Genomic DNA, 24,228 nt, shown 5'->3' with positions numbered 1-24,228 from the left:
CACCTAATAGGTACCAAAGTAAATGTTTGTGGAATCAAATGTTGTAAACTAGTAACTAAATTTGTTAAATTGTCTTAGTGGATTAGGGGTTTACAGAGTATCTGATGCTTTTTCTGCCCATATTTCGGGACTGAAATGCAGATTGACCATGTGTGGATCATAATTACATTGTAATCCAGGCTGGTTTTGGCCTGCCACAGTTCTGGGTCATATTGCCTGCTTACTGGATCATATGGAATGTAAGCACACCTTTCAGTACTAGCTGGGCCAAGTATAATTAGCCAGGCAAACTCAACTTGGAGGAAGAGCTTATTTTGAAATAGGATTGATATTTCCCCCTCCTTATATTATTCTTGATAGTTGCCTTTTCTTGTTGTTTGCTCATTCATTCATCTCTGATTCTTTGTGATTCCATGGATTGTAGCACCCTGAGCCTCTGCTCTCTCAGGAAGTCTGTCCAAGTTCATGTGTGTTGCTTCCATGACACTATCTATCTCATCCTCTGCCGTCTCCTTTTCCATTTGCCTTCCATCTTTCCAATCATCAGGGGCTATTCCAAAGAGACCTGTCTTCTCATTATGTAACCAGAGTGTTTCAGCTTCAATTTCAGCTTCAGGATTTGACCTTCCAGGGAGTAGCCTGAATTAATTTCTTTAAGTAGCGACTGATTTGACCTCCTTGCTGTCAAAGGGACTCTTCTTTTCTAGTACCACAGTTTGAAAGCATCTATTCTTTGGTGCTCAGCTTTCCTTAAAGTCAGACTCTCACAGTCATACATTGCTACTGGAAAAACTATAGCTTTGACTATACTGACCTTTGACGTCAAGGGGATGTCCTTGCTTTTTAGTATGATGACCAGATTTGCCATACCTTTTAGTTTCATGGCTGTAGTTGCCATCTGCAGTGATCCTTGAGCCTTAGAATATAAAATCTGGCACTGTTTCCATTTCTTCTCCCTTTCTTTGCCAGGAAGTGATGGGACCACTTGCCAAGATCTTAGGGGGGTTTTTATGTTTTTGATGCATCAGATACTCTGTAAACCCCTAATCCACTAATGCAATGTAACAACTTTAGTTACTATTTTACAAACATTTGATTCTATACACATTTACTTTTATACCTGTTAGGTACAAGGCCTTTGGTGATACAAAGACAACAAAGTAGGCATCGAGTTTTATCTTCCCCTGAGGGCTCAAACTCCTAAAGTACTGCTAAGATAGGACAGTGTGATAAGGGGGGCTTAGTGGTGGCTTCAGGCCACGTTGTATTGTCCACTCTCCTCTTTCGCCCATATCACGAGACTTCTTAATTCCTCGGTACTTTCTGCCGCATATCTGAGGTTATTGATATTTCTCCTGGGAACTTTAATTCTAGCATTTGATTCATTTAGCCTGGCCTTTCGCACAATGTATTCTGTATATAAGTTAAATAAATAAGGTGACAGTAAGCAGCCTTCTTGTACTCCTTATTCGATATTAAACCAATCGATTGTTCCACATTTGGTTCTAACTGTTCCTTCCTAGTTGTTTTTTCTAGTGTCAATTTATTTTTAGAAAATATACAGACCTATTTATCAGTAGAATCTACATATTGATTACTCATTGTTTTGAGTGGGAAGTAACTAGTAATATTATAGGTTTGGGTTTTTTTTTTGGGGGGGGGGTTGGACCAGTGAGGGTTAAGTGACTTGCCCAGGGTCACATGGCTAGTAAGTGTCAAGTGTCTGAGGTCGGATTTGAACTAAGGTCCTCCTGAATCCAGGGCCGGTGCTTTATCCACTGCTTCACCTAGCTGACCCCAGGGGGTTTTATTTTTTAAAAGAATTTAAGCTTAATCATTATTCCTTAGGAGTGTTTTGTTGATGTTATAGCAAGGAATTGAGGAAGGCTATGAATGATGATCTTGAAAGACAATGTGTGGGTACTTTAGCTTAGAGAATTATTCCTGGGACTGCTGTGTTTAAAAAGACACTCCCAGCTCCTTTCTCGGAGCAACTTTTCCCCTCTTCCTGAAGGAAGCAGGGAAGGGAGGGAAACACTGTAAGGCCCACCACTCCCACCCACTCCAAGATAGCTAGGGTCTCTCCAAGCAGCATAAAGAGAATCACCACTTAATCTTAAAGACATGATTGCTTCATAAAGAATAGGCACTCAATAAGTCTTTATTGAAGGGAGGGGAGAATGAATGAAGAGTCATACAGCTCTCCTGCCTTCAGCTTTTTATCTCCAAGCTGATTTAAATGATTTTACATATATTAACATAGAGTAGTATTACTTTTAGCAGTGCTTCTGCTAGTGACTTAAGCAGCTTTTGTCATCTTCCTCTGTCTGAGAAGAGAGTTCTTCATGAACTTTTCTGAAAGATCTAGAATGCTTTCTACAACACACTTGAGCACAGGTGGAAAGTGTTTTGGGGAGAGTAGAGGAATAGTGGCAATGGAGGCTGGTGGAGAAGATCTGTATGAATTGGCAAAGTCTTTTCATAAAGTCAGGGAAGGAAAGCATGGAATCAAAGGAATGGATGAAAATACTTTATTAACCTGAATGAAATGGAAGCCAAATACCATTGCTTCTAGGTTAAAAATAAACTATTTAGCCTTCAAAGTTTCACACAGCCTGTCGCTGACCTAGCTTTTCAGCCTCATTTAACATTAGTCTCCTTCCCACACTCTACCACCCAGCCAGAATGGCCTCTCTTTTCTTTACAGAGGACACCCCTCTCAGTACCTTCTCATTTCCCCTCCCAGTATCTTCTCACTGGCCAGTCCCTGTGCCTGGCATGCACTCCCTCCTTACCTCTATCTCAGTGAGTGCCTCTCTTCTTTTAAGATGCAGCTCAGGGCCCACCTTCTGGGTAATCTTTTCTCATTCCTCCCACCTTGTCTTATTTATATATATATATATATACACATATATATATACACATATATATATACATATATATATATATATGGAGAGAGAGAGAGGTATATGTATATATATTAATTAATGTTCTATTTATTCCATATAGATTTTAGGTGTGTTTTTCTCCCCTATTAGAAGATAAGGGCCTTGCAAGTATAGATTGTTTCATTCTTTGTATTTGCAGTGCCTCCTGGATACTAGGCACTGTACTTGGCATACAGATACCAAGAAGAAGGCAAATCCCTATTCTCAAGGAATTTTAGAAAATTTTAAAAAACCATACTTATTATTTCAGTTATATAAGGTGACTAAGTATTGCCTCCCAGTAGTCATTATGGGAGTATAATTTACAATGAGTCCATCAAGTGTATGAAAATGCTACTTCAAAAGTTTTGGGACATACTTTTCCTAAACACTTTAATGTTTTCCTGAAGTCATTTGTACCTGCTATATAGATGAGAAGAAGAAAGATAAATGTCAGTCCAGTTCCTTATTTGAATGACTAAATTGATAGAGTCAAAATTAGTCAGGTTTTAAACATTTACTCCAATGTTTTTTCTAGTTCTAGATAGAACTTAAGTCCTTAAAAAATTTAGCATTTTCAACTTTGGTATCCAAGTAGTAAAAGATTCGAACAAAGCAAAGCCTTTTATATTGTCCTATTTAGTTTCTACAGTATACAATTTACATAAACTAGAGGCTTTTACAAGCCTTATTCTGGCATTTTCTATGTTACTTGGCCATTTCCAGGCGACATTGATAGGTCATTATGAAGTCCTCGTGGTACTTTCTGTAAACCCCCAGCATTCAACAGGTTCTTCTACCAGCTACCAAAATCTTCTGAGCTTAGTTAAACCCAGCTGGGAAACTAGCTTAGAAAATTTGTTTTGATGTAAGAATTCTGTTTATGAAGAACGATCATGTACATTTGTCTGGAATCAAGGTGCACAGTGTCTGGCTTATATAGTCAATGTATGAAATGTATGTTTGGGCATTTGAGAGCAAATGCCCAAACCTCGAGTTGTAAGGGCTTTGTGAAAATTCAAATGTAGTGTCCTCCTGTTGGTAGTCACAAATTGGAATAATGATTAATAATTCAAAGATTAAAGTAGGCAGTAGAAGTGTTAGGACCCTAAGTGATTAATTTCCCAGTTGATCATACCAGTTTACAAATAAAATTATAACTCTTTCAGTACTTTGAACAGTATAGCTAAGGTGATAGTTTCTCACATTCAGTCTAGATACTTGGGGTTTTCTTGACTTTGATTTAATATAAGAATAACTAAATTCCAAGAATCATGTTGAATTAAGTTTAATGACTTGGAGTTAGTAATGGTTTTCTTCTCAATGTATCTTCCAGATGGCTTCCCCATTGATTATCTCATACAGTGAATACAATCTTATAACCTTTCTTTTTCATAATCAGCTCTGCCAAGACCACTCTGCAAAACTGAAAAATATTCATATGGAGGTGACAGATTTTGTTTTGTGACCCAGGAATGAGCTCATTTTCCTCTAATCTCAGCTATTATGAAAATTCAGTGAATATTAAGTTAATGACACTTTTGTTATTTGTCTTCATCTTACCACTCTTTCAAGGAAAACACTTCTTATTTGAAAGAAATACTGAAGAATTATAAGATTAATGAGATTCCATATAAAGTACTTTGAACTCTGTAGAAGAAAGTTATAAAACTTTGTATTAAATTTCTGCTGTAAAGACATTTATCATAAACTAAAGAGTATTCTATTCAAACCTTTCCAAGTGAACAAATATTGACCATAGAATCATGTAAGAGTTCCGGAGATGGCAACATTTATTAGTTATTTTTTGTACCACACCTCAGGAGAAACCACTTTGCTGTTGAAAAATCAATCCTTATTTCCAGATATTAATTGACTAGGTTTTATGACTGTTCATTGTCTACCAAGGCTCCTGTGGGACACTTATAAAAAGTATATTAATTGTAGATACCTAACCAAATTTTGACTTAAAAATAATTATTTCCTTCCTGCACTAACTATTCTTAGTTTCTTCACTCAATAAAACCAAATATTCTTTCCTGTGTAAAAATCTGGAGGAAAACCTCTTGGGTTGATGGTAGTACTTTCTGAATAAGTACTAAGTGACCACTGCCTGCTTATCAAGTTTCATGAGGATGTCAAACAGTGACAGATATGTGAATGAAAATATCATGTATACAAGTGGTTAGCACCATAAGACTACTTTTAGGGTAATAAGGAAAATTCTGCAAGTTAACTGCACACTCACCTGCCCTACCCTCAGACACTGGTTTGTTTCTGACAGGTGGTGCCTATTAAATTTGGGCCTTTGTGTTTTCATTCTAATCTACAGACGTTTCGGTCTCCAACTCCAAGTTAGGCTCAGGGATCTATTTCTGTTACAGATATGTTGAAACCATCCAGATCTATCCTGATGTAACATGGTATAATGGATAGAGTATTGTACTTGGAATAAGGAAGACTTGGATTCAAATCCTGCCTTGGAGTAGGGAGAGACTGGAGGTAGGCAGCCCCACTAGTAGCTATTGCAATAATCCAGGCATGTGGAAATGAGCATCTGCACCAGTGTAGTAGCAGTATCAAAGGAGAGAAGGGGCCATATTCAAGAGATGTTGCAAAGATATAATTGACAGGCCTTGGCAACATCTTGGATATGGGGAGGTGAGAGATAGTGAGGTCCAGGATGGCTCCTAGGTTGTGAGCCTGAGGGACTTTTACCCTCTACAGTAATAGGGAAGGTAGGAGGTGGGGGCAGGGTTAGGGGGAGAGTTCTGTTTTGGGACGTAATGAGTTTAAGATGTGTACTGGACACCCAGTTCAAGATGTCTGAAAAGAAGTTGGAAGATTAGAGATTAGAGTAGGATAGATAGATTTGAGAAGTGTCAGCATCGAAATGATAATCCAGTGGAGCTGATCAAGTGCGATCACCTGTGAAATGGTAAAGAGGAAGAAGAGAAGAGGACCCGGGACAGAACCCTGAGGGACACCAATTATTAGAGGTCGTGATCTGGAGGAAGATCCAGCAGAGACAGAGAAGGTAGTCAAATAGATAGTAGGAGAAGCAGGGGAGACAGAGACAGAGACAGAGGGACGGAGGGGAGAGGGGAGAGAGAGAGAAGGGTGTCCTAAAAACTTAGAGAGAAGAAAAAGAGTGTCAAGGAGTGGCTGGTCAACAGCGTCAAAGGCTTCAGAGAGGTTAAGGTGAATGACCTTTGAGAAAAGCCCATTGTATTTGGCAACTAAGCTATCTTTAGGAACTGTGGAGAGAGCAGTTTTTTCAGGATGGGAGAGACATAGGCATGTTTGTAGGTGGTAGGGAAGGAGCCATTAGGGAGGGATTGAAAAGAAGTGAAAGAGTGGAAATGACAGAGGGGGCAATCTGTTGGAGGAGAGGAGATGTAATAAGATTGTTTAAACAAATAGAAGGGTTAGCCTCTAATAGAGTAAGGCTACTTCATTATGTGAGATGGGTGAAGGAGGAGAAAGTGGCAGAAGGCCCGTTTCCTCATCTATAGAATGGTTTAAATGACTGCCAAGGTCCCTTCTAGCTCTTATTGTGGGGTCCCACCCAAGAGTATGCAAAGCCCTAAGAGCAACTTTAGAACTGGGCTTAGTCACTTTGGGGTCTTTTAGGGTCGGGGTGACCCAGGGCCAATGTGAACCAGAGTAGATTTCCCATTTCTGTAACTAGGATGTAGTGAAAAGAGCACAGGGCTAGGAGCTGAGACTTGAGTTCTGATCTTGATTTCTATCACCTAGCTATATCATCTTGTTAAGTTTCTCCCCTTCTCTGGACCTCAGTTTTCCCATTTGTCAGATGAGGGTGTTAGACTTAGATCTGCCCTAAATTCTCTTTTAGCTCTAACATTCTAAAATTTTAGTACCCCATCTTCTGGACTGAGCTAAAACCAAACTTCTAGTCTTTGCCTTATTTTCTACCTTCACTTTCTGTGATTGTAAATACTTTCCTTATCTTACTGGCCCTAATTGATATTTTCTGACAGAAAGGGTAGAGTTCATAGTATAGCACTATGGTCCCAATTTTACAAAAGCTTGCCTTCCTCCTGAGCTCTCTCTTGAACCTTTTTACTTTACCTTTGTCTCTATCTCCCCAAAATAGATAGGAAAAAACAGCTGGTCAACTATAAATAGCAGAAGGCTGAAGGTCTGGAATTTGGGATTTTTATCATTTATATGGTTGATTTAAAGTTTTAAGTACTCCTTGATCAGAGGGAATTTTTCTAATGGTAGTGATTCAGTGACAATCAATTTTGATAATTTGCATTTGGCTCCATCATATATCACATTCTGCACTCAATTCTATGATATGTCATATTCTATTTTCATCTTATTTATTTTTCTTCCACATTGCTTCTATTACCTTGGTGTTTCAGTGTCTTTCCATAATTGTCTTTTTCTTCCTGCTTTTACAGTTTGGTATTATTACACTTTTCTGTTAAATCTAAATTGATACAACACCCCACAATCATCACCAAGAGAAGTGTAATGTACTACAACTTGAAAAGTTTGTTCATTTTGAATATGAGAAAAGTTGATGGAGTTTTAAAAATGGTATTATTTCATTTTCAAAAATCAAATAGTATTTTACTGTGTCTGTAATAAATATGAGAGGCTGTATGTCTTAGTGTTGATAGAGGCCTAACTTTGAGTCAGGAAGACCTAGGTTAAATCTTGCTGCTCTGATGCCTTCTAGCTTGGGACTCTGAGCAAGTCACTTTATCACATAGAACCCCTGGCAATTTTCTGGAATTGTAAATGACACATAAGGTAATGATGAATTGAATGAGTCCCCACACTGGGAGTGCCCCAAGCTTATGGAATCACAGGTCCAGGTGTGTGTGTGTGTGTGTGTGTGTGTGTGTGTGTGTGTGTGTGTGTGTGTGATGTATACATATTCATATTTTACTGTCTCATTGAAATTAAGATCAATCACAATTGATATGATGTATATGTAATATACCTATGAAAGATAAAAGAGGTAATGTGTATAACATAATATCCATCGTAATATTATACACTAATATAAGATAATTGAAGTTAAGGGCATTCACAATTGCTATAATAGAAGAACTTAGCACTGCTGCAGTTCAGACATAACAGGGTGATGAAGAGTAAATATTAGATTTTGATATATGCTTTTTTTGCTTTCTTAAGTATTTCATACAGAAAAATCCATTTATCAACTAAATTAACCTCATGGACCTCTCCCCTGTCCCCAGATGTTTTAGGCATTTACTTTTGTTGGAGTGATAGTAATAGTAGAGTTCTATAGTTCCTTTCTTCTTGACCACTTGCTATATTTCAGGGTAGGTGGTTTCGGCTTTATAGCCATTTTCTGAAAACTATTTTCCCTTCCCCTTCACTTACCACATTGCAGTTTCACACATGTGGATTTTCCCAGTTAATTGATATATTTGATCTTAGTTGATATATTTCAGGAAATTGTCTCTTTTTCCATTTGACTATTTTCAATATATGTGATATTCCATTGAACTGATGTCCAAAGAGAAATTATAAAACAACAAATGTTTTTATTTAAGAAATAAATGAAATGGTATCTTTTATTTCATGTTTGGTTCAACTAATTTTTTTTTTCATTTTTATTTAGGATTTGCTATCCCATATGCTTCATGTTGACCCACATCAACGGTATACTGCTGAACAAGTATTAAAACACTCATGGATAGCCTGTAGGGACCAGCTACCCCATTATCAGCTCAACAGGCAAGATGCACCACATCTTGTAAAGGTAAAATAATTATTTTAAAACTCTGTTAATATTTAATGTCCATACTTAATATCTAAGTAAGTCTTCATACTGACCACAGTAAGGTAATTATCTTAAAATCTTATTTCAACAGATACACAGCCACCTTTAGGAATTTTTTTAACTTCAGACAATTATTTTAAAACAGTGAATCTTAAGACGCTAACATTCTTTAGTTTTTCTTTTCCATATGATGAAAGAAAAGCTTCCAATTTTCCCCTGCCTCACTCTGGACACATTAAAAGATCATGCTTTTGTTTTCTTTTAAGTATATCATTTGTAGCAGTGGAAAAAATTGAGAAAACAAAAACTGCTAACACTGTTGACACAACTGCCATCTAGTGCTCATTCCTTCTAGTATAGTTCCTTCCACTGTATACAGTTTTAGAATAAAGGGTGTCATGGGGAAAATCTACAGCATTAATAGCGTAAAAGTAGTGGAGTGTCCTGCCTAAGGACAGAAAATTTTCCTACAGTTCTCTTATGTGCTTGTTTCAAAATTGAACTTTATTTTTAGTTTGTTGTTGTTTTTCAAGTATCTTCATTTTGACCCTTTGTTTTTGTGTCTTAACTATCAATGGAAAGGGAACAGACAAGTTGATATTCCCAAATGAGGAACTAGTACTTACTTGTTCATAATAGAAAACACATTAGTTTAGACTCCCATGTAAGTCTTACTATTTGAATTCCCAACTAAATTAGACTTATTGATTAAAATATAATAAGTCAAACAAGTTTTTGAATGCCATTGAACCCAAACCCAATCTCTTTAGTTACTTCAGTGCATTGGATGATAGTTTCCTGCTGTGAAATAGCTACAAAGCATAACAAGGTTCCCTCACAATCGGGTCCCTGGAGTTCAAATGATGACCAGGATTCTGACATAGCGCGATGGGGAGAAGCTCTAACTAGAGACCAGAGGCTTCTTTACCTTACTGATCTGGGAGATAAATTAAGGGAAAGGTTAAAGAGGGGAGATTAATGCTCTAGTATCCAATTTTAAATCTCACAATATTGAAACCCCTTCATGACTTTTGGCCCACCCTGTACAAGAAATGTTACAATGGTAGAATCAATAGGACTTGGCAACAGTTTGGATAGTGGGGGAAGTAGAGGTGAGAGAATGAAGAATCAAAGATGACTTTTGGGTGTTAAGCTCAGAGAAGAAAGTAATAAGATAAAGAAGTAAGTAGTAAGAAAGTAAGGACAGTGAGAGTTTAAGGGGAAAGATAATAAATTCATTTTTGGACTTACTAGTGTAAGATGTCAATGAATTTAACCATGAATTGGAGTAAACATATGGCATGGATAGATGCATCAGGTGAAGGTTTTTTGAGTACGAGGGAGTCATGGGTGGTTTTGTAGCAGTAGGGAAGCAGTGAAAATAAGTGAGAGTGGGAATAACAGAGAGGGCAATCTGCTAGTGAAGATAGAATGGAGGAACATCACTTATGCATATAGAAAGGTTTTCCTTGGCAAGGAGAAAGGCCATGTCTTCTTGTAAGACAAGGGTACAGGAGGAGATAATGGCAGAAGATGTCTGGGAGATGAGATGAATAAGAGGGGAGAAGAGGAAGCTCATGCATGAATGACCTCATTTTTCAGTAAAATATGAGGCAAGTTTGTCCACTGAGAGGATAGGGGAGGGGAGCCATGGCACATTTGAGGGGGGAGGAAAAGATGTGGAAGAGCCTCCATAAAAGATTCAGCGCAATACCGTTTGTGATTTTCTCCAAGTTTGTCCAGCAGCACGTGAGAAGGAATGCATGCAGAGGACAATGGTAATGATCTAAGGCTGAAGTTTTGGCAGGCAAGATTTGCAATATGATAGGGGGACGTAGGACTTTTGAGAAGAGGACAGGGTAGTGTTGAATTGGTTCACCAGTAGGCCAAGATGAGGAAGAGAGAAGAGTGTAGCCAGTGCAGTGTAAGAGTGATAGCTTGGGAGAGAACTAAGGACTGGAAGGGTTGAAGGTCACAGTGAGAACAAAGAACAGAATTTGTGGCTGCAAGGCAAAGAGAGGGGTGGGATGCCAATATACTGTTCAAAAAAGAGAATTTCAGAGTTCCTAAAGGAGAGTTTAATTTAAATTCAGTTTATACTGAGTTTTGATCCTAATGAAAGTAGGGAGCAACTGCAACTTTTTTTTTTTTTTTTTTTTTGCGGGGCAATGGGGGTTAAGTGACTTGCCCAGGGTCACACAGCTAGTAAGTGTGAAATGTCTGAGGCCAGATTTGAACTCAGGTACTCCTGAATCCAAGGCCGGTGCTTTATCCACTGCGCCACCTAGCTGCCCCTATACTGAGTTTTAAATAAACCTTCCTGTTAACGGTAACTGTTTCTAATTCTTTCCTCTAGCAGCAAATAAAATGTCTAATTCCTCTTCCAGAGGAAAGTCCTCCAAACATTTAAAAACAATGCTCATGTTCCCAAGTTTCCTTTCACCAGATTAATCATCTTTTCCATCCTTCCAGTTCTTTCAATAGTTTCTCTCCCAGAACCTTTTGGTTCTCTGAACACGATAGGTGTTTAATAAGTGTTTGTTGAATTGAATTAAATTCTTTTGGACATTATATTTCTATTCATGTACCCTGTGGTCAGATTACAGTTCAAGAGTTCAAGTACAGGCTTGGCAACAGACAGTCCAAGCACCAGCCTAATTAAGTTTGAAAAAGTTGATCATCAGCTAGCTATAGGCCTTGGGTTCTTAACCTGGAAACTAATTTTTAAAAATATTTTTGGTAACTATATTTCAATATAATTTCATTTTGGGAAAAAGGAACTGATGGCAGTGGTCCAGACAAGAAGTGAAGGCTTAAACTAGAGTCATAAAAGTGGGAATGGAAAGGAGGGGTAATTAATGTGAGAAACATTGTGGAGGTAGATTTAACAGGACTTGAAAAATGATTGGATGTTAGTGTAAGGGAGAAGAAGGAACCAAAGATAACTGGAGTTTTGGTCATCTCTGACTGGGAGAATTATCAGAAATAGAAATGTAAGAAGGAGGCTGTTGTTTATTTTTCATATAATGGGCTATTGTTTATTGAGTTAAATTGAATTATTTCAGTTTTTAGCAGGCCAATAAATTTGGTATGCAATTAGAAGAACAAATTAAAAATCTCCAATGAAACTCCAAATAGGAATCCTAAAAAATAACAGTGAGATCAATAAAATTGAATGTAAGAAAACCATTGAATTAATAAATAAAACTAGAAGTTGGTTTTATGAAAAAAAAAACAATAAAATAGATAAACCATGGGTTATTAATAGGAGAGAAGAAAACCAAATTACTAGTATCAAAAATAAAAAGGTGAATAAAATACTAATGCCAATAAATTTAAAAATTTAAGTGAAATGGAAGAATACTTACAAAAATATAAACTGTTTAGATTTAACAGAAAAGGAAATGAAACGTCTAAATAAAGCTATTTTAGAAAAAGAAATTGAACAGGCCATAAATGAGCTACCTTAAGAAAAAAGTGTCAGTACCAGATGTATTTATAAGTGAATTCTGGGGGCACCTAGGTGGCGCAGTGGATAAAGCATTGGCCCTGGATTCAGGAGGACTTGAGTTCAAATGTGACCTCAGATACTTGACACTTACTAGCTGTGTGACCCTGAGCAAGCCACTTAACCCTCACTGCTCCGCCAAAAAAATAAAAATAAAAAAGTAAGTGAATTCTACCAAGCATTTAAAGATCAACTAATTCCAGTATTAAATTTTTTGAAATAATAGGCAAAGAAGGAGTCATGCTAAAATCCTTTTATGAAACAAATATGGTACTGATACCTAACTAGGAAGAGCAAAACCAGGGAAAGAAAATTATAGACCAATTTAATTAGTGAATATGGATGCAAACATCCTCAATGAAATACTAGCCGGGAGCTTACAACAATATATCTCAAAGATTATACATGGTGACCAAGTGGGATTTATACCAGGAATGCAACAATGGTTTAACATAAGGAAAACTATCAGCATAATTGACTATATCAATCACAAAAGTAACAAAAATCGTGATTATTTGAGTAGATGCAGAAAAAGCTTTCAACAAAATAAAACATTCATTCCTACCAAAAACACTTGAAAGTATATATATAAATGGATTTTTCCTTAAAATCAGAAGCATCTACCAAAAACTATCAGCAAGTATTATTTGTAAGCTAGAAGTCTTCCCAATCAAGAGTGAAACAAGGATGCCCATCATCACCAATATTATTCAATATTGTATGAGAAATGCAAGCAATAGCAATAAGAAAATAAAGAAATTGAAGGAATCAGAATGGATTATGAGATAATAAAACTGTCTTTTTGCAGATGATATGATATACATGGAGAATCCTGTAGATCCAATTAAAAAGTTAGTTGAAACAATAATTTTAGCAAAGTAGCAGGATATAAAATAAATCACATAAGACTTATTAGCATCTTTATATATCACCAACAAAACCCTTCAAGAAGAAATAGAGTAAGAGATACCCCATTTAAAATAACTGTAGACAGTATAAAATATCTGGGAGTGTGCCTGCCAAGACAAACCTAGGAGCTACATGAACATAATTATAAAATACTTTTTATATAAATAAAATCAGATATAAATAATTGGAGGAATGTTAATTGTTCGTGGGTGGGCAGAGCCTGTATAATAAAAAAATCACAATTCTGCCTAAACTAATCTACTTGTTCATTGCCATCCCAGTTAAATTACCAAAAAATTATTGTATTGAGCTCAAAAAATATAACAATTAATTTAGAAGAACAAGAGGTCAATAATATTAAAAGAATTATTGAGGGGGCAGCTAGGTGGCGCAGTGGATAAAGCACCGGCCCTGGATTCAGGAGTACCGGAGTTCAAATCCGGCCTTAGACACTTGACACTTACTAGCTGTGTGACCCTGGGCAAGTCACTTAACCCCCATTGCCCTTAAAACAAAAAAACAAACAAAAAGAATTATTGAAAAAATTTGAAGGAGGTTTAGCAATACCAGATCTTAAACTATATTATGAGGCAGTTGTTACCAAACTATCTGGTACTGGCTAAGAAATAGAAAAGTGGATCAGTGGAACACAGTAGAAATACAATACACAGTAGTAAATGCTTTTAGTAACCTTGTTTTTGACAAAGCTAAAGATTTAAGCTTTGGGGTTAAGAATATATTAATTTGGTAAAAATTGTTGGGCAAACTAGAAAGCAGACCACCAGAAATTGGGTATAGACTAGTATTATAGCCATTTACCAAGATATGGTCAAAATGGATACCTGGCCTAGATGTAAGGGGAGATATAAGAAAATTAGAAGAACATGGACAGCATTACCTATTAGACTTATGGACAGGAGAAGAATTTATAAAAAGAGATAGAGAGCATTTTGAGATGTAAAATGGTTAATTTTAGTTACATTAAGTTAAAAGGTTTTTGTACAAATAAAACCAAAGGAGCCAAGGTTAGAAGGAAAGCAGAAAATTGGGAAAAACAATTTTATAGACAGTTTCTTGGATAAAGGTTTCATATCTTAAATATACAGATAACTTTGTCAAATTTGTAAGAATACAAGTCATTCCCCAATTGATAAATGGTTAAAGGATATGAACAGGCATTTTTTAAGTGAGGAAATAAAAATCATATACAGTCATATGAAAAATGCTCTAAGTCATTATTGTTTAGAGAAATGCAAATTAAAACAACTTTGAGATATCATCTCATACCTATCAGATTGGCTAAAATGATAGAAGGGGAAAATGCCAGATGTTGGAGGGGATATGAGAAAATTGGGACACTAATATACTATTCGTGGAACTGTGAATATCCACCTATTTTGGAGAGCAATCTGGAATTATGCTCAAAAAATTATAAAACTGTATATACTTTGACCCAGCAATACCACTATTAGGTCTGTTTCCCAAGGTGATTTGGGGAAAAGGAAAAGAACCTATATGTTCTAAAATATTTGTAGCAGCTCTCTTTATGGTGGCAAAGAACTGGAAATTGAGGGGCTGCCCTTCAATTGGGGAATGGCCAAAAAAGTTGTGGTATATGATTATGATAGAATACTACTGTGTTGCTGTAAGAAATCATGAGCTGGTTAATTTTCAAGAAATATGGAAAGACTTGCATAAAGTAATGAAAAATGAAATGAGCAGAACCCAGAGAATGTATATAATAACAGCAATATTGTTTGAAGAACAGCTGTGAAATGGCCAAGTAATGCTGAGTATTATAAATGCTCAATTTTTTTTAATTCTATCATTTTTGAGTATTATAATTATTCAAGAACTTATGAAGGAAGATACTATCCATTTCTAGAGATAGAACTGATAAGTAGAAGTATGCATAGTATTGTTTTATATATATTCATAAATCTGTGTCAAATGGTGGTCTTCTCTAGTGCAAGGTGGGGAGGGAAGGAAAAAGTTTAAATTTAAAAAATTAAATTAAAACAAAAAGAATTATTTCTATTTTGCTCATGTTGAGTTTGAGAGGCCAACAAGATATCCAGATGAAGTTCAGCAAGCAGAAGAAAATTCAAGACTTAGGAGAAAGAACAGTTTGGGGAGTCATAGAGATGGAAATGGTCGTTGAAATCATGGAAATAGATGAGAACGGCTCTCAAGCTAGTGATGAAAGAGAAAAGAGCCTAACAAATTAATGATAGCGAATGTGATCAAGAGCTCAGCTGGAAAGAGGAGTAGCCTTGACAAGGAAGGAAACATTTCTCAAAGATAGCTTCAAAAGAAGAGGAATTAAGTAAAGACAGAAAAATTTTGAGTCAGAGAGAAGTTGAAGTCTCCTCAGGGTAGCAGGCGAGATTATTCCCAGAGTGAGAGGCTCATGAGTAGGCTCTTAAGGAGCGTTGGGGACAGGTTTGGAATAATTACTGTGGAGAAGATGATATGAATAAAAAACAAGCGTTTGGTATCTGAAGTTATTAGCATGAATTTGTAATGGCCCCAGCAAGGTTTGTGAACTTTGAACAACACCACTTGGGAGGATGAGGAGAGAAAGAGCAAAGTCTTGAGTTGGCAAGGTGAGAATGGCAGTAGATCAAGGTGTCAAAGATAGGATTCTGGGGCAATAGAGATAATATTGAAATGATTTAACTATGGGGTTGTTGTTGAATAGGAAGCCAAGTGAAACCAGAACGGGGGTGATTAAGATAATAGAGCAAAGTCAAGGGACTGGAGGGTAAGCATGAGGAAAATGATGTGTTTGGATGTCAGAGGTACGTCTGTGCTGGTGGGTGGCTAACATCGAATAAGGATGTTGGCCAAAAAAGTATTGAGGTCATGTGAGAAGGGTGACCAATGTGTCTGTCAGAGTTACTGAACATAATTGCAGGAGGTGGAAGATAACAGCAGGCCAGGGCTGTGGGAAGGCAGCTGTTGGTCTCATCTAAATGTTGCAAAAGATCTAATACAAAAGTAACTTCTTTCTCTCATCAGTCTTTCAGATTGTCATGTGTTTCTGTTATTTCAGGGAGCAATGGCTGCTACATACTCTGCACTGAATCACAAGACCTTTCAGCCAGTCTTAGAGCCTGTCGCTGCTTCGAGTTTAGCTCAACGGAGGAGCATGAAAAAGCTAACATCCACAGACTTGTAAGATTGCCAAACTGGAGGAAGGGAAAATCTGAGGAGTGGCTCTCTCTTCTCTCTGCCTAATCGGTGATCAAAGGCATATATATAGTTTTCTGCTACACTACTTGAAAATTCTGTATAAGTCCTTTTTTTAGAAAACAATTTTTAAAAACCACCACAGGTCCACAAAATTCATCCACAATGTTGTTTAGCAGCAGTGTCTTTGTATTTAAGTTAAACACTAGGGTATGTCAAGACCCTAAATAATTCTTGCAAACTGACTTCTTAGAAGTTTGTCACAGCTATGGATATGTTATTAATGGTTTCTCTGGTTTAGTAAAGAATGGTTTGGGGCAACCATTTCCAGTGACCAGGTTGCACATAAAGAAGTGTAATGCCAAGCAGTATCAGTATTTTTTTAAAATATTAAGCCCTACTAGAAAACCTTTTTTGGTTTGTGTCCTTTTAAACAAGTATAGAAACTTGTCATTTTCCATAATCAATAGACTCCATTTAACTCTCTGTAGCTGCCAAAGTATAGACTTGGCAGTTTGGTTCCAGTGTGAGAACTCCCAAGCCTACCTGGTGCCAAGGCCTTGAGACAAGGATTAGCTAAAACAAGACATGCAGTTTATTTGTTTTGTTTTTTGTTTTTTGTTTTTTGTTGGGGGGGGGCAATGAGGGTTAAGTGACTTGCCCAGGGTCACACAGCTAGTAAGTGTTAAGTGTCTTAGGCTGGATTTAAACTCAGGTCCTCCTGAATCAAGAGCCAGTGCTTTATACTCTGTGCCACCTAGCTGCCCCCTAAGACGTGCAGTTTAGATCCGAATATTATCCAGTCAGGTCAGTAAGTGACTTCATCTAGATATAAGGGTGGGGGCAGCTAGGTGGTGCAGTGGATAAAGAACTAGCCCTGGATTCAGGAGGACCTGAGTTCATATCCGGCCTCAGAGACTTGACACTTACTAGCTGTGTGACCCTGGGCAAGTCACTTAACCCTCATTGCCCTGTGCAAAAAAAAGAAAAAAATCGATATAAGGGTATCCATCAAACTTCTATAAAATTTAAATCTAATTGGGGGTTTTCTAAGAAAACCAGAGACTTTCCCCCCTGCTCCTTCCCCCAGAGTCTGTCATCAATGGTGTAATATACTAAATAGGATTCAACCTTTGAGGATATGAGTCTAGTGTTGGCACTGAGTTGGTTACATGTCACTCTTTCAGCTTAACCAGTCAGATTTGCTCATTACCTGCCCCCCTTTACACATGAATTACACTGCTGTTTTTCTGACTGCCTTGTGCTTTGGATTGCAGTATGCCATGGGAATCTCCCCTGAAATGTATGGTAATCCAACTGACATTTTAGTGTAGTACTTGTGCACTTAGCACATGTGATATAGTGTGCATTTCAGTAAACCAGAAAATATTATGTCATAGTTTAAATTCATTAGGGTGAGTAGCATTTGAAATAAGAAATAACATTAATGGTCAACATCTAAATTTGAGCACATTTTAAAATCAGACTTCATCAAAAAGCCAAACTGGTCTGAGATCATTGAATATATGATTCAGACCCCCTTCTATAGTAGGTATTGTTTTCTCTAAGTGATGGACTCTCTAAATCATGGGAAAATAACTAAATGAAAAATTTTAAGGTGATGCCACCATTACTATTACTACTGGCAAAAGGAACTCATGAATGTAAACTGGAGGATATTCAGATTTTGCTTTATGAATATCTGTGAACTACTTGTGTGTGCTAGGAGTACTGTTTGCTGTGTGTGTTCATTTTATTCAGTCGAGAGCAGGAAATTTATTTCTGCGTGCAGAACTATGCCATTTAGGTTGGGAGACTTGGAGGTTTGGTATTTAATAAAAGAAAACCTATTCTTTTCATTATATAAATGATATATACCCATTACACCCAGAGCTGTTTCTTGGGTGTGTTGTGTGAAAGTTTGTATCTCTTATTTTGAACTGTCTATTTGAAATACTTGAAAGACATTAAAGAGCATCTAATGCCACATGGAATACATCATTTAGAAATAGTTATACTGGTGTCTTATCTGGTGGCTTTTCCTGGCCCACTTTGGCTTTTTGGCTTTTTCTTCTCTCATTTTGTTTTGTTACTGGAAGTGCTCGCATGTGACAACAGTCTGTTCATATTTCCAACTTATTACCTACCTTGTCATCATCTTATTTGTCCTGCTGGGTCATTGTCCTATCAAAGTTGATAACAAAAGTTCCGAAGTATAGTTTTGGTGTTGGATTTTCAGAACTTTTACAAGATCAAGAAATATATATATTTCTCTAGTAATAAAATCTGGAGAAGTAAAATTGTAAAAGGAAATGAAAATGATCCTAAAACTTGCCAATTTTCCATAGGCGATCTTTTGTTTACAAAAGAAAAATTTTTAATTTTGTGAAAATTTTATATCCAAATAGTACAATCGTACTATTTTCAGGGTACACGATCGGTATTAGACAAAGGGATTCCCTATCTAATATGATTCTTCCAGTTGACACTTTGTAAAGGGTACAAAGATAACCTGATGGATGTGCCATTTTCTACTGATTCGATTACCAAAAGTTTCCTTGTGAATTCAGACATGCTAGCCTAGCAGTGTGAAGTCTGAACTAAGATTTCATTTAAAACAGAACTGACTTTGGAGAAGGAAGGAATGGCAGTTAAGAATATCATTTGTTCACTTCCACAAATATGAATTGAAAGAAGGCATTTGAGTGGCAAGAGTCGGACAGGACATGGTTTATTCGTTAAACTAATCTTTATTTTCTACAAAATTCAGTGTTCCTCTTGTGATATCTTTGATGTATTTACTTTTTGTGGGAATTTCCTTCAAGTTAACAGAAATAAGAGTTCTTGACCGTATTTAAAGAGAGCTTAGTTTTGCATTACTGGAGCAGGGGATATATAGAGTAAACATTTAGTTTATCTTTCTCCAACCAAGAAGACCAGTTTTGCTCAAAACAACTATCTCTAAGTCCTAAAGCACATCTCTTACCATGAGAAAACTCAGGAAAACATTTACAAGTGAAATTGTATGTAAGTCTAGTGCTGGTGGTAGTTATTGTGAGGGGGGAGAAATGACAATTTCTGTCCTTCAGTGAAGATGAAGCTTCAGCCTATTTTGTTAGACCCAGAAATGCTTATGCATTGAATTCCTATACTTTCTTGTGGTTGGGATCAAAACAGTGAAACATTTTTCACAGTAAAAAATGTAGATTTGATAGTAGCTTTCTTCCAATGAGCTCAAAGAGCTTTCACATGTACAAGTATCCCCCAGCCTAAAAACAGGTTGTATTCCAAAAGTTGATTTGTAAGGTAGTTGAAGATTCAAATGCATTTTCCATCAACACAGTGTTCTCTAGATGGTGGTTAGATCCCCAGGCTAGCCCTCAAAAGCCTCTAACCCATAATGTAGTTAACTACAGTACTAGTCTGGAGTTCTGCATTCTGGGAGCAGAGGGCCATGTGACAGAGTGAGGAAAGCAAAAGAAAAGAGTCCTCCTCCTTCCCTCCCCTTCCCCTCTGGCTCCTTTTCTGAGCACAGGCCAGAGGCCATTTTGAAACTGACATCCACTTCCCTGTCTGTACTTCTCAACCACCTCTGAGTGCTTCTCTGCTGGTGTTGTCATGTGGCCCAGTGTTTCCCCTGGGGATACCCCTACCTCGACTTACCCCCAAAAGGGTTCCAGGATATAAAATTTTCTACCTCCCATCCCTTCAGTCAAAATTATCATTCTCTCAGTGTATGTAGCAAGTATTGGGAGGAAGGCAATCTAATTGAACAGATTCGCATTAATGTGTGAGTGACTAACCTTCGCAAATGAATTTGGATTTTCAAATGGTAAATACTTATTAGATCACTTAACTCTCAAGTGAAAATGAAAAATTGCTGATGGAAAAGGGATATATTTTTCAGTATGAAAGGTTGCTCCACAGGGAAGGCCAGCCCTACCTGGGAGTGTCCCCTAGTCAGCTGCCCTAAGGTGCTTTGGCTTTTCTCAGCATCATCCCTTCTTCCACTTTTACACCTACAGATTATTTGAAAGCTTTTCTGTGATTGGAGAAATGTAAGTTGAAGATTGCTTGTATTCTAATTCCTTACAACGCTTCCTACAAGATTGTCCTGATTTTACAAACAGGCTTGAGAGGTTATAACACAGTGAATTGGCAATTGAGGCTAAGTTTCCAGAAGTGCTTTTTAAAATTTAGTGTTTTAAGTGTGGGCTTTCATCTTTTTATTTTCTCGAGTGTAATGCTCTGTCCACGAAGCTATTCTTTGGACATAGATACCCTATTAGGATAGTACTTTTGCAGTAAGGTTGCAAGCAATAGTAAACATAGGTGGACCAACTACCATTTGAAAATGCATTCTAAATTTCAGTTGATTCATGCATTTGTGGAATCACTATATTTACATATATGTGCTTATATATTTATGATTTTATAAATGCCATATTTAATTATATATTATACATATGCATATGTGTGTATGTGTAGTGGTACTTGCCATCCCATGCAGGAAAATGTTAGCAACCCACACCATACTCTTGAAGAAGCACTGTTTCTGGTTTTAGTGTTAATATATTTTATTAAAGTGCATTAGATAATTAAAACATCAAGTGATAATGCTCAACAACATCCTATGACTTTGGTCACCTGAATTCCACTGGGCTATTAATTCCCATGGATATTAAAGAAGTAATGTTTCCTGAATGTAGATATTGACACTTTATCTTAATATCAAAAGACTCCCTAGAGTTGAAAGAATATACAATTAAAGACAAAAGCAAAATCCTCTAAAAGTTAAGTTTGCTTAAATCATGTATGCAAGATGTCACCTCCACATTTACTGGAGAACAAGCAGTTTTTTAGCTAAATGCTTATAAATATTTATGTAATGCCCTATTTAGGATTATGCACTAAACTCACCAACCCCAAGAGACAGACACATATGCAAACACACACACACACACACACACACACACACACACACACACACAGAAAGCTTATTTTGGTGACTAAGGTTCTTTCCTTCTAGTTGTCTAATTACATGAACTAATTCACTATTTGAAGATATTTATTAAATAGCTAATTGTGTGGTGCCGCATTGTACTAACTGCTACTGTGTATTAACATCTTAAAATCAAGTATTTGTCATATACTATGGCCTTTTAGATGTAACTGCCTATTTCTACCCTCTGTTAGTATTGCTTAGATTGTGTTCTGAGTATTTCGAATCTCTTTTCTCAAGTCATCCTTCCAAAGTTACTGTGTGCTTTACAAAAAGAAAAAGTTGAACAGAAGCATAAGTTTCATGCACTGTGTGACATCTAATTGTTTTTAAACCTCAGGAATTCATCTAAGTTCAGGAAATCTTTATTGAGCACCTAAAATTGATGAAAACAATTCTCCACAGAAACAAGTTTTAGGGATGTCACGTGCATTATCTTTACCCCTCAGTTAAATGTTTTCATGGTGACTTTTCCAAAACAAAAAAGACTTTTCAGCTAAATCCCACAGAGTACAAAAGTTTAAGGAGAATGTGTTCTTTGCCAGAGGAAGTGTTCTGTTATCCGTGATTTCAGTGGGCTCTCTAACCACATTTGTTACGTGAGGATCTCTGATGTTGCTTTGTTGACATTTCTCAAGCACTTTGGCATTTTTGCACTGATGCTCTGATTCGACTAAGTATTGTACTAGCATGTTCTTACTGCAATTCTCGATACAGAAAAGGGCATTAAGTGGCAGTTGTATGCAATTTAATGTACATGCTATGGTACTTAAAAACTGCTGTGGAATAAAAGGTCCCCAGTGTTTAGATATTGTAGTTCTTATTTCCTTCTATAAACATATGGTGGAGTTTATATCATATTTATTTTGCTTACTTTTTACATGTTTTCTTTCAAGCACTGTACACGTCGACCTTCAAGTTTGCATTGTACTACGTTCTTCTCCTTGTAAGGCTGACTCCAGTAGTGCATTCTACAGTTTGTGTTTCCTTGTGCAGTGCTGCTGATAAACAGCTCTCACTCTGAATCTACAACATGCCAAAGACAACATAGACATTGTATTTATTTTTGTTCTTGTTGAAACTCTGTGATCAACAATTTTGGAGATACCATGTTCGATAACTGGCATTCTCTGGGTACTAGAATAAAAAGGCTGCAACTTTATAATACCTTATCATTGACCACATTTGATCATTTCTGGGTGGATGGGTGGGTATAAAACTTTGAGACTGCTGTTATTATTAACCATGTCTTGCTTGGTATTATGCTTTGTCTACCTTTCTCCTAGGTTCAAAATCTACTTGTGAAAAGTGTTTCAGAATATACTTAAGGTCATTCCACTTATTTCTTTTTGGTTGTAAAGCAAGAAAACTCACATTATTAAGTTTCTAGTATGAAAGCATAGAAAAATGTTTAGGACTCAGGGTGGGGGGGGCATCACTGTGCCTTCATGTTGTGGGGTTGCTCTTTTCTGCAGTAAATGCTAATTAAGATAATGTTGAGCCATTGGTTCATATTCTTTAAAGCTTTGAATCAAGTATCCTCATAGAAATTGAGCATTCCTTGAGGGCTATGAATTTGCATTTCATTCTTTAGAATCTTGGAAATTCTCTGCTTCCTTGGATCTGAGATCTCAGTGGGAGTACTCTCTCCAGTGGGGCAGAGCACACCTACTTTGGCCTTCTTATCCTGTACAATTCTTTATGTTCTCCTATAAATCCACTATGAAGGATATGCCCAATGTGCTGCAGGCCTTCCTCAGCATTCTTTAATAGTCTGTGGGCATCAGTGCAGTACCCAGACTGTTTATAACTTATTCCTGATTTGACACCTTTTTTGATTGCGCATTTTCTGGATGATGGATTTTATGCCCTGTGTGAGTGAGAGAGAGAGAGAGAGAGAGAGAGTGTGTGTGTGTGTGTGTGTGTGTGTGTGTGTGAGTGAGTGAGAGAGAGACAGAGATAGAGACAGAGACAGAGAGAGTCATTGTTGGTAATGTGCTGTAACACTCACTATGTCTTCACTGACGTTTGGATGACCTACAATTTTAATTCTTTGGAGATTGTGGTGCCCCATGATCTTCAGTTGTGTATAAAGAATCCCCAGAGAATGAAGAAGGACCTCTATATTAAAATGGCCATCATTCCTTCCTCTACACACCCAACCTTTCCAAAGAAAATGAAAATACCAAAAAATTCAGTAACAGATGTTGGTACTTATATACACCACTTATGTTTCTCTCAACTCAGTTCAAGGTAAAGAACCATCCCTAGAAAAAGTTGTAAGGTCTGCCATATTTATTTGTTTTTTCCCCCTTTCTGAGAGAGAGGCTCTCTGTCTTCTTCACCCTCTCCTTGCTGTCAAAAATGGACTAAAATGGGGCAGCCAGGTGTTACAGTGGATAGAGAACCGGTCCTGGAGTCAGGAGGACCTGAGTTCAAATCTGGCCTCAGACACTTAACTCTTACTAGCTGTGTGACCCTGGGCAAGTCACTTAACCCCAGTTGCCTCACCAAAAAAAAAAAAATGGACTAAAAGCAGTCAATTGTGAGAAAGTAACAATTTAAATAAAATGTCCAATTACATCATGTTTACCTATACACTTCCCCCTATTCTGACTCTGAAATGCATATGGGAAAATTAAATCCCTAACAATTTGCCCTTTTGTTTTGTTTGGATCACAGCCATTCATTCACACATCTCTGTCCCCATCCATCACTTTTTGGGTCCTCAGCCTCTAGCCCCAGCCCTGCTTCTGTTTCCTCTCACAAAGTACTCACCTCCCCTCCTTAGTGACACATCTTCTCTCCTAATGGCCTGCCTCAGCTCCTCTCTGTAGTAGCCGAAGCAGTACTTCCCCACCCACACTCCCTCTGTCTCTCTGTCTCCCTCCCTCTGTCT

At 37.2% G+C, this 24,228-nt stretch overlaps 1 protein-coding gene across 5 annotated transcripts in view; it reads left to right on the top strand.

The window, feature by feature from the left end:
• The window catches only part of RPS6KA6 (ribosomal protein S6 kinase A6), a 142,157-nt gene that overhangs the window by 92,233 nt on the left and 25,696 nt on the right, over positions 1-24,228 (top strand). Inside the window, exons 21-23 of one of the 5 annotated variants that reach the window (XR_006353888.1) lie at positions 8,557-8,697; positions 16,191-16,378; positions 22,226-22,333. Coding sequence is in view for 3 of the 5 variants with exons in the window: in XM_043973942.1 (XP_043829877.1) it covers positions 8,557-8,697; positions 16,191-16,312; positions 22,226-22,334 (372 nt within the window). In the remaining 2 variants the exon portion in view is untranslated. Of the gene's footprint in view, positions 1-8,556; positions 8,698-16,190; positions 19,620-22,225; positions 22,490-24,228 lie in introns of those variants that run through there. The other 4 variants (XM_043973942.1, XR_006353889.1, XM_043973941.1 and 1 more) reach the window with 4 other exon arrangements.

Source organism: Dromiciops gliroides, chromosome X (assembly GCF_019393635.1).
Source record: "Dromiciops gliroides isolate mDroGli1 chromosome X, mDroGli1.pri, whole genome shotgun sequence".
Classification (NCBI taxonomy): Eukaryota; Metazoa; Chordata; class Mammalia; order Microbiotheria; family Microbiotheriidae; genus Dromiciops; species Dromiciops gliroides.
Note: the sequence above shows the minus strand (reverse complement) of the source record. Positions and strands in the feature narration are given on the sequence as shown.